We start from the raw sequence: 13,970 nt of genomic DNA, 5'->3' as shown, positions 1-13,970 counted from the left end.
TTATCTAAATAATCCGATATATTTATTTACAATATAAAACGATTATATATATGGATACATATAAATAATGTAAGAACAATGAACATATCGATCGTATCATTAAACGTGCTCGTGTTATATAATATAAATGCTTCCAAATATATATATTTTTTGTTTAAGATTTGATTTTCTCTGCATATGAATTTTATTCGTATTAATTGATTTTTATTAATTGATTGGTAAAGTTATATTACTTAGAAAAATATAATAATTATAGTGCGTATTTCTTAAATTTTAATCAAATATAAAAATATTAAGTTAATATACATATATCGGTATACAAAGTACTTATAAATACAGGATTAGGCAGTATAAATCTTGATAAAAAATTTCTGTTTGTAATAATTCAATCGTACGTAATAATTCAATTCAGTATGACAGTTTTTTCAAACTTATTTCTAATCCCTAAAAAATACGAGGCTTTTACAAAATTTGAAGAATCGTACTACACTTATAACAATAATTTTTGCTAAATCCCCTAATAACTTTAAAATATCTTTGCTTTTTCTTCTTATAAAATTCGCAAACGATTTTCTGCCCAGGGGATAGTACTGAATGTTCTATCCTACGTATTCATATTTACAATAATCTCGTTAGCTTCTTTATTCCGATGTCGCGAAAAGTAACGACGAGAAATGATTTAGGGAATGATCTCTTAAATAAATGCACAATGGGATGATTCGCATGCTTACACTAATAAGGCGTTCCCAATGATATCGCTATATTGCCTAATTCGCGAAATTTTTACTTTTGGTATTTCCTCTTTTACAAATAACCTAACGTAAAGATATAAAATGAACATATATACGAATGATATTACCACAGGAGTATAATTTACTTTTTTACAGATATTGCACACGCAATGTCCTGCCGAGCGTCCTTTCCCAGCACGAGAAAAAGCGCGGTTGCTCCACCGTGAGTTTCATCAAGCAGCAGCGCTTTTTCTCAGACCCTTCTTGCTATGACAAATTATGCTTAATCGTTATCCCTTTGTTTCTCTAATATCTATAGTTCTATAGGAAAGTATGTTCGAAATGATGATCGTATGTTGGAAGCGCTCAATGCGTTTCCAGTGTTTTAACTTTTTACGACGTAAATGACAGCGCGATGATAATAATTTAGGAGCGAAATTAAGTACGTAAGACTACAGTACATTTAAAGTATGTAAGTTCCTTTAGTCTCTCGAAACTTTCTACGTTTAGCGTAATAGAATGCCTCGAGAAATCTGTAGATCTTTTTCCAACAGAATGTTATTTTCTTTTGAAATGTAAGTTTTCCTACGAAACCATTTATTACCGAAAACAAATCCTGAATGTTTTGCTTCTCGAAAGAAGCTCATACGAAAACCCCCTACGATCTCCCATTGCTCCTCGAAGCACTGAATTGTCGATCGCGTGTGTTACGATTTGATGACAATTTGCTCGCGGCAGAATGATTTACCCTGAGTCGTTAGTTCTTTTTCGAGAGCTCTTGAAAGAAGGCCTCGATAGGTAACGTCGGCTCGTCCGTGGTGATCTTGAACTGCGGCGAGACGAGCCTGCTCTCCGGCGAGACCGCCTTGAACATGCCCGGCTTGTCGTACAGAGCGGAGGCGGAGCTCGTCAGGTCCGCCACGCTCTGCGACGCCTTGGCGAACAATTCCTCTTCGTCGGATCGCACGTCGAACTTCGTCGTGGTCTCCGTGGCTTCTGGCTCTCTTTCCCGCGTCGCGTCGTCCTCGCTTCCGGCGGTCGCGGAAGCTTCCGGCTTCTCGGTTCGACTCGTTTGCTCGGTCTCATCGCTCGAAATCCGTTCGCGATCGTCTTCAGCGAAGGTCGCGTCGGTCGGCGCCGCTCTTGTCTCCTCGTTCTGCGAAACAGTCTCCCCTTGGTTTTTGCTCTCCTGCACGCCGAGTTTCACCGGATGGCTGTCGAGCGACGCGGCTTCTCCCTTCTCGCTAACGATCTCGTTGCCCACGAGACGACTGTTCGACGAGGCGGTTGAGTAGAAACTGGTTTCCTCGGCGGCCATCTCCGTAGGCTCCTCCTGCCGCTTGCTGTCCGGATACGCCGTTGCCGCGTTGTTCTCCTTGTGCAGCCTGCTCTTCATGACCGGCCGCCTACGTATCGATGACGAGTACACGTTCTCGGGTCGCACCGAGCTCTGCCTCGGAACATTCGGAACGTTCTCGCTGAGCTGAGATCGTGTGGGACTGGTCGTAGTAGAGGCAATTCTACTTCGGTAAACGTTGCCGCTGATCGGTCGCCTCTTCGGCACGAATTTATTCTTTTCGGTCGTAGAGGATACGCCCTCCTCCGAGTATCGTTCTTGATCTCTCGCGGTCGCAGGGGACGACGTAGTAGTTCGATAGTTTACTCTGGAGACGTATTTGTATCTGCCGGTAGTCTCTCGAACGGTATCGCCTGATGTTAATTGAGCCTGTTGACTTTTCGCGCTCGACGTTCTCTGTCTGGTATGAGGACCGCGCGTCAAGGCTTCGCTGGCCGGCGTCGGTGCTACCTCCGTTGTTGAACTCTGAGATAGTCTGTTTTTGTAATCCATGCGGCTCTTGTAATCCTTGATGCTGAAACGCGGTCTGGTAGCATTACCGTATCTTAATGGGCGAATCCTGTGAGATTTCGACGTAGAGGTGGCGACCTGAGGAGCCTGCGTTACGGGTTGCGGGGTAGTTGTCGTCGTCGTCGTCGTTGTCGTCGTTGTCGTGGTTGTCGGCCCGTCTGTTGTCGCGCGATCGTAATAATTACCGTCGGTCTTCACGTAGAGATCTTCTAGCGGTATGCTAGTGACGACGTTCACGTTTTGCTGACGAGTATCGGTGTTATAATCCTCGATTTTGCCGCGGTTGATCTCCGTGTGATATTCTGACACTTGTTCTGGCACGATGCTGTCCTCGCGATGGTCCTTGCGTTGATCCTCCTGGTATCTCTCATTCTGCTGCGAAGAGTAATCATAATATTGATTAATTGGCTGGCTTGTTCCGTATGAAACGCTCGGCTGATTCGTCGCGAATTGGTTATTCTCATTATAGTTATTCTCATTGTAGTTATTCTGATTGTAGTTATTCTCATTATAGTTATTCTGATTATGGTTATCCTGATTGTAGTTATTCTCATTGTAGTTCGGCGTAGGCTCCGTGGTCTGTCCGTAAGAATTTAAGGAGGCGTACGCATTCTCCGTGACGATCTGCGTGTCGTACGACTCGTCGTGGCTCACTTTCGTTCGATGACTTGGTCGTTTCCTGACGTTACCTCTCTTCTCCGTTACCGCTTCCTCGTTGTAACTTGCCTGGGTGGGCTTTATTCGTCTTCTTCGCGAAGAGTCGTGCTGATTGTGCTGCACGTCTTCTCTATTGTACTTGAGGTAGTCTTCCTCCGGGTAAGACGTCGTGACGGGTTCCTGCGTGGTTGTCGCGGGCTTTCGTCGTCGACCCGGCGCCGCCGGACGACGAGTTCTGGATCTCTGTGTCGACACTGTTGGCGCGGTTTGCACTTCCGGTGCCACCGTCGTCTGAATCGGTACTTCCTCTGCGTACAGGGTCAAGGGAATGGCAGTTTCCGGCGGCTGGCTCGGCGGTTCCGTCGGCGAGAGTTCGTGCGCAACGGTCGTCGGCTTTTTACGACGTTGTGGATCGCGGGACGGTTTCTGCGGACGGTACGGCCGCGTCTCGGTTTGAGGCTCACGGTAATTGACCTGTTGCTCCTGATAGCTGTTCTGGTAATGCTGCTGGTATTGATAATTTTGGTTTACCTGATTCTCTGGGATCTGGGATACCTACGACAGACAGTTTAGAATCGTTTTTTATATGTAGGAAAGAAATAGCTATTTATAATAGATAATGAGTTATTAAACATATAATTAGATTGTATTAATTTACTTCAAATAATATTGTTAAATTTCTGTTGAAAGAATTTTATGATTTAATATTTTATCTACTTGTTTTTTTTTTGTTTAATTTTCGTGGTATTTAGCTATTCATTATTTTAAGCGGTAGAGCGATCAATTATAAAATGAGATATTACCTGAGGTTGAAGTCTCAGCTGTTCAACATTGTAAATACCAGGTTCCGACACCAGAATATTGCCATCTGTAGTGACCTGCGGTTCGAATTGCGCCAATTGAATTGTGTATGGCATATTGGCCGGGAGCCTCACGATCTCTTGTGACTGATTCTTCGCGGATTCCGCGGCAAGTCTAGCTGCCTCTTCTTCCTCATTTTCCCGTTGCGCAAGTTGATTGAGCTGTTCCTGCTGTTTCTTCAGCTCTTCTTGCTGCTGCCGTTCGATCTCTAGTTTCTGTTGACGCTCCTGCTCCGCCAGTCTCTGTCGATCGCGCAGCAGCAATTGTTGCTGTAGCAGAAACTGTTGCTCGTTAAAGTGCTTGAGAGAGATGCTCTCCGGTGTCTCGTAATCCGGTATCGGCGTCGGTGGGTAAACCTCAACAGGCTCGAAGGAGTTCTGCGGTCTGTGGTACACGTTCTTCGGACCCTGTGTGATTTGATTCTGGTTTACGACCTCTTGACTGAACTTGCTCGGTGGATTCTCCTTCGGCAGAACTTCGTTGATGTCGGACGTGTATTTGCTTTTCGGCCACGTGGGGGGTGTAAGTTCCTGGTGTTCCGAAACGTAATAAGTGCTCGTAGTTCTGGGATTAGGTAATTCGGTCTGTCCGCCTTTTTCGTGTTTGTTACGCGTATCCGGGCGTTTATTATAGTGCTCCCGAGCCGCGTCGTTAGTCTGGCCGAATTTACTGGGATTCCGTGTGACGGCGGTGGTGGACGGTGGCGTTGACGAGGGCGAGTAGACCGCGGGTGGTAACAGAGTCTCGTACGGCAACGAAGGGCGGAAGCTGTACGGGTTGTACGATCCGGGTGGCGTCACGTAACTGATCTCGTGACTTTCGTGCACCAGGAAGGCAGGATCTCGCTCGTAGGTGGACTTATAATGATTCGAGGGATGGTTCACTTGGCTGTAGAAGTTACCGCTGCTCGCCGAATTTAGCACCTGCGAATTGTGAGATTGCGCTTGGTATCTATCGTAGACATCGGCATCGTTGCCGCTGATCTTCTGCTTGCCGAAGTCACCCGGGATCTCCGCACCGGGCGGCTGGAAGTACGGTTTCGCGCTGTTAGCGACTTTCAAGGATTCGAACGGTTTCTCCGGTTGGCGAGGTGGCTGCAACGCTTGCGATGCCTGTAACGCCTGCATGGCGAACGGCGGGACGTAAGGGCGGTTACTTGGGATACCCTTGATGAAATAGGTCGCCGCGCGTACGCTATCCAGTGGTTGCTGATGGACATTCTGCGCCACGTAGGCTGTCTGCGGCGGCTGTCTCGGCAAGTAGCTACCGCTATCGCGCACGACCGGCTTGCGGTGTTGGCTCACCTCGAAACGGTACGCGTCCTTGGGCGGTGGTATCAGGAACGTATATTCCCGAGTCTCCGTGGCCACGTGTTTAACTGGCGTCTTGATCTCGCCACGCGCTTTTGTCGCCGCGTGTCCGAACACCGTGAAACTACCGAGTATACTCGGCGGACTGTATTCGTGAACCGGCGGCTTGCCCTTTCGCAACGGCTTCAGCTTTTCCGAAGTCGCCATGTGCTCCTGAAACTTGCTCAGGACGGGATGCACCTGGACGTTCTTCTCCAGGTGGCTCGACGGCGACACGTTAGTGCCGATCGTTTCCTCGTAAGAATTGGTCAGAGGTCGCCAGCCATTTGCGATCATCGACGATCGTGTTGGTGGCTGCGGATCAAAGCTTGAGCTTTAGTTTTCGAAACAGAGATTCAGGAATATGTATATTGAATATATCAAGCGTCTAATTATTGTAAAATTAAATACAATAGAATTTGCGCGTATTAAATCTTACTGCCCTAACTTCGGGATAATTATATATGTTATTTTAAAAATACTTTTTTAATATATATAATTAATTCTTTTTATTTTTTTAATTTTATTTATTCAGCAACAAAAATTGTTAGATAATGATCCATTAGACTGGTATATCGCGATGGAAGAATTTTTTATATAGTCTTATAAAGCTTTCGTGTATATTCCCTACACGGTGCATCAAACACAATTTTCGTTCACGCCATAGCGGCGACAACAATAGTAATGTGATACTCGAACTTCCTGGAGAGGTTAATGGAATGGTTCCTGTTCCAGTTTCACCGAGGTCCGAGAAAATCGTAAGTGAGACTGTTATTCTCCGCCATTGGCGGCAAGCGGTGGTCTGTGTAATCAGAAAATAAGTGTGCGAGGCTTTAGGCAGCACGCTATTTCCGAATTACTTTCCACGTCCGTGTGTTCAGAGACGATAAACCACGAATTTTACTCACACCCCGCTAACATTTCTAATAACGGTACGAAATCAAATCTAAAGTTTCGGAATATTCCATCGACGAACGTGCGTGCACCCTGCGACGCTCGTAAAGCAAGGGTAATCGTCCTTGGTAGAGCGAACTATCAGCGATTTCCCAACTTATTCCGTTTCTACAGCAGTAAATCAGAATCCTCACATACTTCCGATTGTCGCATAAAACGTCAATGAAATGAAAATGGAGAGAATTCATGATTCGATAGGCAATAAAATACTTGACTAGCTATGGCTATGCTATAAAATTGCGCTAATAAGATACTAACTTTATTTAATAACAATAACTTTATTGCGTAACAAAAGATTGGTATAATCTTTCAGATAATTACAAAGAACATAAAAAAAATGTATTCGCAAAAGGTAAGGCGCCAGTAAAACTACTATTATGATGCCTACCCGTAGTAAAAACAAGATGATTGAAACACAAGGTGGATAGATTCATCTCATTATAAAATAATGAGATATAATGAGAGAATAAAAAAATAGATATATAATGTAATATATATGTATGTAAAATATATGTATAATACTGATTGATATATAAAAAACGAGATTCGACAAAACGGATGGTGCGAAAAGAGAAGAATGAAGAAAATTTAATATCAGAATGAGTTAAAATATTTCAAGACAATTTTTCGTTACAAAGGATTTCAAAGAATGCTGTTGTCATAACTTTCTGTTCGACATTTTAATATCTTGGCTATTAAACGTTGATGCGAAAGAAAGTGTAAGAGTAACCCATATTATGGTGATAAAATGTAGTAGTATTATTTATAATTAACAATAAATAACGAAAGCAACTTATAACAGAAATTATGCGAAACTTTTTATATTGGTCATACTTACGGTTTTAATGTCAGCACGATCTACCGATACGGTAATCGCTCCTATGGTGACAAACAGCCACGCCGTCAGAACACCTATATGGTATGAATAATATAAATTAAAATTTGTACGCGCATGTCGAATAAAAGATTTTGTGGATTTAGATCGAAAAGTACTTATACTTACAATTCAATAGTAATATTGACGACATCGTGGCAGACCATGAGGTCATTTACCAGAATTCTGCAATAAAAAAGCCAAATTATTAATAATATTATATCCGACACGTGTCTTACTTAAAATATTCTTAATAATAAATAAAGTATTAATAAATGCGAGATATAACACATTACGTTAGTAGAAAGTAAAAACTTCTGCATTTGAAATAAAGATCTCTCTTTGAAATAAAGATCTCCATTTACAACATCAAAATGTTACTTTCTGCGGGTTAGAATCGGCTAGACGAAAAATAGCATTTATCAACATCCGAGATTATAAGTAGAACGGCCCATATTTCATCTCGCATCAAGACAAATTAACTATTAAAACATGAGCTCGAGAAAAGTGTAACGTATCGCGCAGAGAAAGGAAGGATATAGAAAGCGTCGTGAATCTATCATAATCTCGCGGATCGTTTCCGTGCTGTTTTCTCATTTTTAAATCGCGGTAATAGCGAAATCCATGAAGGAGGGAGAATTTCTCTTTTTACGAGCATTTGCCGTGATACGCAGATATCTTTTGTGCGGCGTGCACTTTTGTGTAAAGTACGTGAAACGCGCGCGGGCCCGATTCTTGTAATTTCGAATTACTCAGGTATTTAATTTTGACTTTCCAGGATGTTACCGCGTGATAGTTTGACGCGTGTACGAAAAAGACGCGATAGAATTTTGCGCGTGGATATCGGGATATTACAGAGTCGTTAGTAAACGTTAATATTCATGAGGGTAACGCAGTAAATCGCTAACTGCCCCATTATTACCGCAAATGTTTGACGTAACGGCCGAGGCTGCCGCGGGTTATGAAATTGCAACGTAAATTTAGATACAGTTATGATATTGTTTATTAAACCTTCCGCAAGCATCTGCGTATAACGAGGGTATAATGGGGAAATAAACAAAGGAAATGATGAAGAAAATTATATGAAGTGGTAATGTGACGCATGGCGTTACAACGAGCACCCTCGCAACTAGTGTTTTGTGCATAATAAGAAGAAGGAACAATTGTGTTATGTAAAATAGTAAAAGCTAGGCAGAAAATTTGTAATGCAAAAAACACGCCACTTTCTCTTCATTTATTAAGCGTCGGGGGTGCGGACGAATTGCGCTGACTTTGCATAGACCTTCTTACTGCCACATGTCGAGGAAAACCTTAGAACGGGTAAGAATGCGCGATATTTAGTAAGGCGTGTCGCGCAAACGCGTGTCGCTCTTACTCGAACGGCGATCGAATTTTCATTTAATCGATAGCCGCACATTAATAACGAGGCCCCTAGAAATTAGTTCGCGCAGCATCGCCGCGGCAATTCAATTGGCTGGCGCAAAGCCATCGACGCCCATCGATTTCGATGTAATTATAAACTCGCGATATGATCGAGCCCCGGCCGTGCGAAAATTGCACGAGAACGATATTTCTTCTACCTCGCACAATAATCGCCTGGATATTCGTTTTTCGAGCATATACAGTTAATTACGCGCGTCCATATATAATTTGTAATTACGAATTTCTATTAAATGTTCGTATATTTTGAATGATTTTCTGGACGCAATGCTATTTGCAATTAATATTTATTTCATAATTATCGTACGTGACGAGACGTATTCACGGGATTGCAATGTATATATGATGGAGGGAAAAGAGTTATAGTAGGGTGTAAGTCAAATAAGATATTGACTCTATACAATATATAAATTGCATCTATGCACACGAGTCAATATTTTAAAAAATTTGACTTACATTACTATGGTTTTTACCCCTCCATATGTTTCTATAATCTATCGATTGTTTAGCATGTGTTTTACTTAAAAAATTCTAAAAATAATATTTAGCTCTGTCTCTATAGGATGACTTTTCAAGATAAAGTTCTTCAGTTTTTTATATTTTTTACGACTTTGTTATTTAAAAATAGCTAGAGGCACGCTTTATTTCTTTCTCTTTTATCTGAGAAACGGTGTCACAGGTGAGAAATAAAAACAATTTGTCGATTATTGCGCTGGTGTCGTTTGGTGCTGCCACCTTCGCGGTCAGAAACAGCTGCGATACGAGAAATCGATAGAGCCCGGTTGCATTTAAATTTCAAGCCGGTTTGCGGATGAATTAATTATAAATGTCGCTGTCTAAGCCTCCCGAAGGAGTTGATGCATTCCATGGCTGGCATGATGAATGAAGTTGAAGCGTTATAAACCGGCGTGCAATTTGAATAGGTCCTCATTTTTCGTTGCCGATTGCCCCGTAAATTCAATTTATTATAACGGATGCGAAGGAAATATTCTGGACTATTTTGCGTTATTAAATAAAGAATTAGATTCAGAAGGAATTTTCCAACCGAAAGGGACCGTCTCAGACTAGGTACTCAGTTTTTGGAGGATTTCACGCGAGATATACGATGAAAGACAGTAATGTTGTTGCTACGATTCGACGAACCGTGCATTAACGTGAAATGCAGTTGAAGTTTACGCGAGAATATCCATTTTTCTTCGTTATATGTGATTTATTCGAGTCGAAATTATTCAAGAATTTTTCATTTTGCATAATCTGGTTACGAGTTGATTGCAGTGCGAGAGAACTTGCGAAGCTATTGCCTTTGATTTTTATGACCGTGTATATTTTTATCAACTGCTGTATAAATACAGCTGTATAATGCACTAGCTGACTAGTTGTATAATACACTGAACTAGTAAATTTTAATTAATACAGTTAGACTTTTATAAATTTATATATAAAATTTAGCTCTTTCTTTATATATATAATTCAGATTTAAGTTAAAACTACTATAACTATATCTTACAAGTATATCTAAGCAGTGAAATAAGAACATTCTATTTTTACGAGACAGATGTTATCACACAGTCGTTACGATTTAATTTAATATTCTGTTCGACATGCACGTCTGATCAAACTAAATTAATTTACGATGACAAAATTCTCCTTTAACGTTCTTCGTTTCCTCATTCTCAAAATATAGATGTCGATATCGACAGCCAGTTCTTTACACCTACATGCTGATTTTTCTTACCTACATCCAGCGACCTTGACGTAGAGTTAAAATCGATTTCCAAACGTCAGGAATGCACTTTCTATCTTTCGATCTTTCGCAATTTAAAGGAGCGGGAGTTCGAGTTCCGTTCTGTCTGCGAGAACCGCTACAATCTTGACATCGATGCGAACAAGCCTTCGACGATTTTTTATCGCCGTTAATTTCTTCTCACGGTGTTACTACGGTGTTATAACGATGTAGCGACCACACACCCGGCAAACTCCTTGTCTCGCCGTGCGCCAATTAATGCGCTCGGAATGCACTGACTGCGAATGCCATGCTCTGCAGCTCAAACGGTGCAAGTGCATTATATCGGCAGAAAGATAGATGCATTAGAGTAGCCTTTTAGCATTAATGGATTGAAATTTGCTTTATGCGCTTGCAGCTTTAACAAGGGGACAGAGAAACCTGCGATATTTATCCGATAGGTTACCATGCTGCCGTTTCACAAAGTAAAGCAAAATCGCGTTTAATACTGTCCTCCGGAAAGCGAGACCATAAAGTGTATTAACTTGGAACACACGTACTTCTGAAGCCGTACGTGATAACTGGCAGAGTTACAACATTTATAAGATTTCGTTCCTTCTTCCATTTTTTCTCGGAATTACCGGTACGGAGGAAAAGTATTAAAGAAACTCGACTCTAGTTCTAATTCGACCATCACCCAAGCTGTATTCCGCTTGGTTTCCTATCAAACTTTGTATCATTTTACTTGGTACATGAATTGACTAAAGTAAATTCGATTTAAATAAAAAATCAAAATGTGAATCCGTAATTTCAGCGAGAGCATTCTTGTATTTTTACGGAAGTAAATTATAAATTAGAGAATTTCTCTTCCGATGGTATTTCTTGTTAAAGAATATTTTTTCAAATACATTACTTATCTTACATTATTTAAATTTTTTATTAGAAAAATATTTCTGTAATATTTCCGGTTTTATATCGAGCACGCAAATCTCCCATACATAAAACATTCGCGCAACGCGAATGCGATTTAAAAAATCCAAGCCGCGAACACCACGGAGTTAATGACAAATGCCCGTGCAAATGGCTCGCACCAGCGAGATAAAAGTAAGATAAAGGTAAACGGCCGGTCGGGAAAGGCGTGCAGTGTAGACCGGTACGATACCATTTCAGAGGCCGCTTTTTTTCCGCGAATAACGCACCCGATCTCACGAAGGGGTCACGCTCTGGTTCGCTCGGCCTTTCGCTTTCCACTCGGTATGGAAGCAGAGCCCGCGCATTAATTGTCAATTACTTTGCCGTAAAACCGGGTTTGCGTAGCTATTTTAACAAACCGGCAGATAAAACCTCCCGCGTTATGCGAACGGATATGACGCTATTGTGCGGTTAATCGCAACAATAGTTACGTTTTAATCCTCACTGATCGTATAGCTGCGGTCGTTCACGCTGTTACTCTCGGTCCCGTTTTGAATGGTTACAAGCCGGCAATTATCGGCGATGACGCACAATGCAGTTTTTCCATTCGTTTTATCTTTAACAAAATGAATATTTTCCGATGCACATCATGCCGAACTGTATAGTAATAGAGATATCATGGTTACGATCGTAATGAGAACGGAAACGTAATGCGAGCTGTGGGAGGTCTCGCCGGTACTCGATGCGTTGGAAAAATAAGTATGTTATAACGGTAATACTTCCGCGAAGATCAGACTTATCAGGCTTACACTTTACTTTCCTTCTGTTAGTTCTTTGAACTAATCATTTTCATGTCATTTTTCTTGTTTAATGTAGGCGAAATTTATACACTGAGAAAAAAATACTGTTGCTTCAATTAAATGTGGAATTCCGGGGTGCCAAAAACATAAATAGTTGATTCAATATTTGAATTATTAAAACGATTACACTATAGTTGAATCAACTATTTATGTTTTTGGCACCCCGGAATTCCACATTTAATTGAAGCAACAGTATTTTTTTCTCAGTGTACTATTTGTACAAAACTCTAAAAATCTAAATTATTTGTGCTATCTGAATAAATATTATTGTAAAATTAAATGCACACACACACATTGATTTTATCGCATCCGAGAAAGATTTATATTCATCTTTATCTTGCGTAGAATAATATCGAGATGATCTTACGGAGGTGAGGTAAGCAGATTTTATTTAATATTAACGTCAGATAAGCCTGACGTCGCCAGAGATAAAGGCTCTTGCAAAATCGCCGCGCTTCCGGACTCTCCTCTCCGGAAGAGGTGAACTGACCGGTGGTTAAGTATGATGACATGGGAAAAGATAAATTGGACGCACGCAAACAGCAGGACGGAGCGGCGCGGCGTCCCGCTGTTTTTATAAGAAGAAGATGAAATCCGCCTAAAGCGACTGCGTGATCAGACGCTCTTCAAGCAACCGTCGTCTCCTCGTCTCCTCGCCTCTCTCGGGATCTCGTATCCCTGGAGATGCTCGCGTGCACGTCGCGCGGCGCGACGCGTCGTATACGATAGGCCCGGCAACGCACATTTCGCAACGCGCATCTGAAAAAGCCGCGTTTCCCAAGACTTGAACGTGGGCTAACCGTCGGGATCTCCATCTCGTAACAATGACGAGCAGCGTTCGATGTCTTATTTGCGATAACGGTCTACCTCGTCGCGCATGGCGGCGTCCTGAATGTACGTATCCTGCACGCTCGTTTGCCAATACAGATGGAAGATTAACGGTCGTAAGGCGAATTAAGCCTGTAGCCACGGTGTAGTTTCAACGCTCTTGAAAGCGATGAAAATTTTGTAAGCTTGCAATCAGGTCCGGAGAGCGGAAATCTCCGGGGATTTAAATTGGATTCCTCTCGCACAAAAGGTTACCTAAATTCCGCGCGAAAACAGCGAAGTAGACTTACAAAGACTTCTATATACTTGGAAGGGAAAAAAATAGTGACCGTATTTTGCAGCACGAGAGAATAACTTTACGACGTAATAATGTGATACTTAGTCTACTTGCGCCAATATGCTTTTTCCAATTCCTCGTTTTACTTAAGAATTACATAAAGCGCAATTCCCTTTCATTAACGATGACATAAGTATACAGAACGGGGCGTGGGAAAAATGAAGGAGATTTCCGTCGATGATCCGCGAGAATTTCTATGCACGCGCGCAATATCGGATTACACGGGGAATGCGTTAACGAGCAAATAACAGACTACATCAACGAGATAAGGTCTCATGCATTACCGAAGGATCACAGGCAGTTCGTACAAGGGGTTCACGGCAATTCAAAGAGTTTTCCTCTCGAACGGAATACTTTCACTGTAACATGAACGCGGCAGGTCTCGTTGCGACAAAATGCTGCAGAAACGAGACTTAATATTACTCGTTACCGGAAAGCTCGCTTATTATAGAAAAGTGAAAGGGGGAGGTATGCATTTTTAAGATAACCAAAATGTCAAGTAAGAAATTCGATAATACGTGAAATGACGCAAGAAATTCGATAATACTTGAAATGACGCAAGAAATTCGATAATACT

At 41.9% G+C, this 13,970-nt stretch overlaps 1 protein-coding gene across 1 annotated transcript; it reads right to left on the bottom strand.

Moving 5' to 3' along the window:
* Positions 1-850: 850 nt before the first annotated feature.
* Positions 851-7,663, bottom strand: LOC139819389 (uncharacterized). The gene is made up of 4 exons (XM_071788689.1): positions 7,423-7,663; positions 7,258-7,331; positions 4,059-5,780; positions 851-3,810 (listed from the first exon to the last, which is right to left on the bottom strand). Exons 1-4 carry the CDS (start codon positions 7,466-7,468, stop codon positions 1,489-1,491), a joined length of 4,164 nt encoding a protein of 1,387 aa, XP_071644790.1. The 5' UTR covers positions 7,469-7,663; the 3' UTR covers positions 851-1,488.
* Positions 7,664-13,970: the final 6,307 nt, after the last annotated feature.

This window comes from Temnothorax longispinosus, chromosome 9 (genome assembly GCF_030848805.1).
Source record: "Temnothorax longispinosus isolate EJ_2023e chromosome 9, Tlon_JGU_v1, whole genome shotgun sequence".
NCBI lineage: Eukaryota > Metazoa > Arthropoda > Insecta > Hymenoptera > Formicidae > Temnothorax > Temnothorax longispinosus.
The sequence above is the reverse complement of the archived record's forward strand: the minus strand, read 5'-3'. Positions and strand labels throughout refer to the sequence as shown.

Coding starts and splice junctions, on each gene's coding strand:
- LOC139819389 (XM_071788689.1), bottom strand. CDS start 7,468: ATGACCTCATGGTCTGCCACGATGTCGTCAATATTACTATTGAATT. Junction 7,332..7,422: donor GTCAATATTACTATTGAATT/GTAAGTATAAGT, acceptor CATACCATATAG/GTGTTCTGACGGCGTGGCTG. Junction 5,781..7,257: donor ATCGTGCTGACATTAAAACC/GTAAGTATGACC, acceptor TTTGATCCGCAG/CCACCAACACGATCGTCGAT.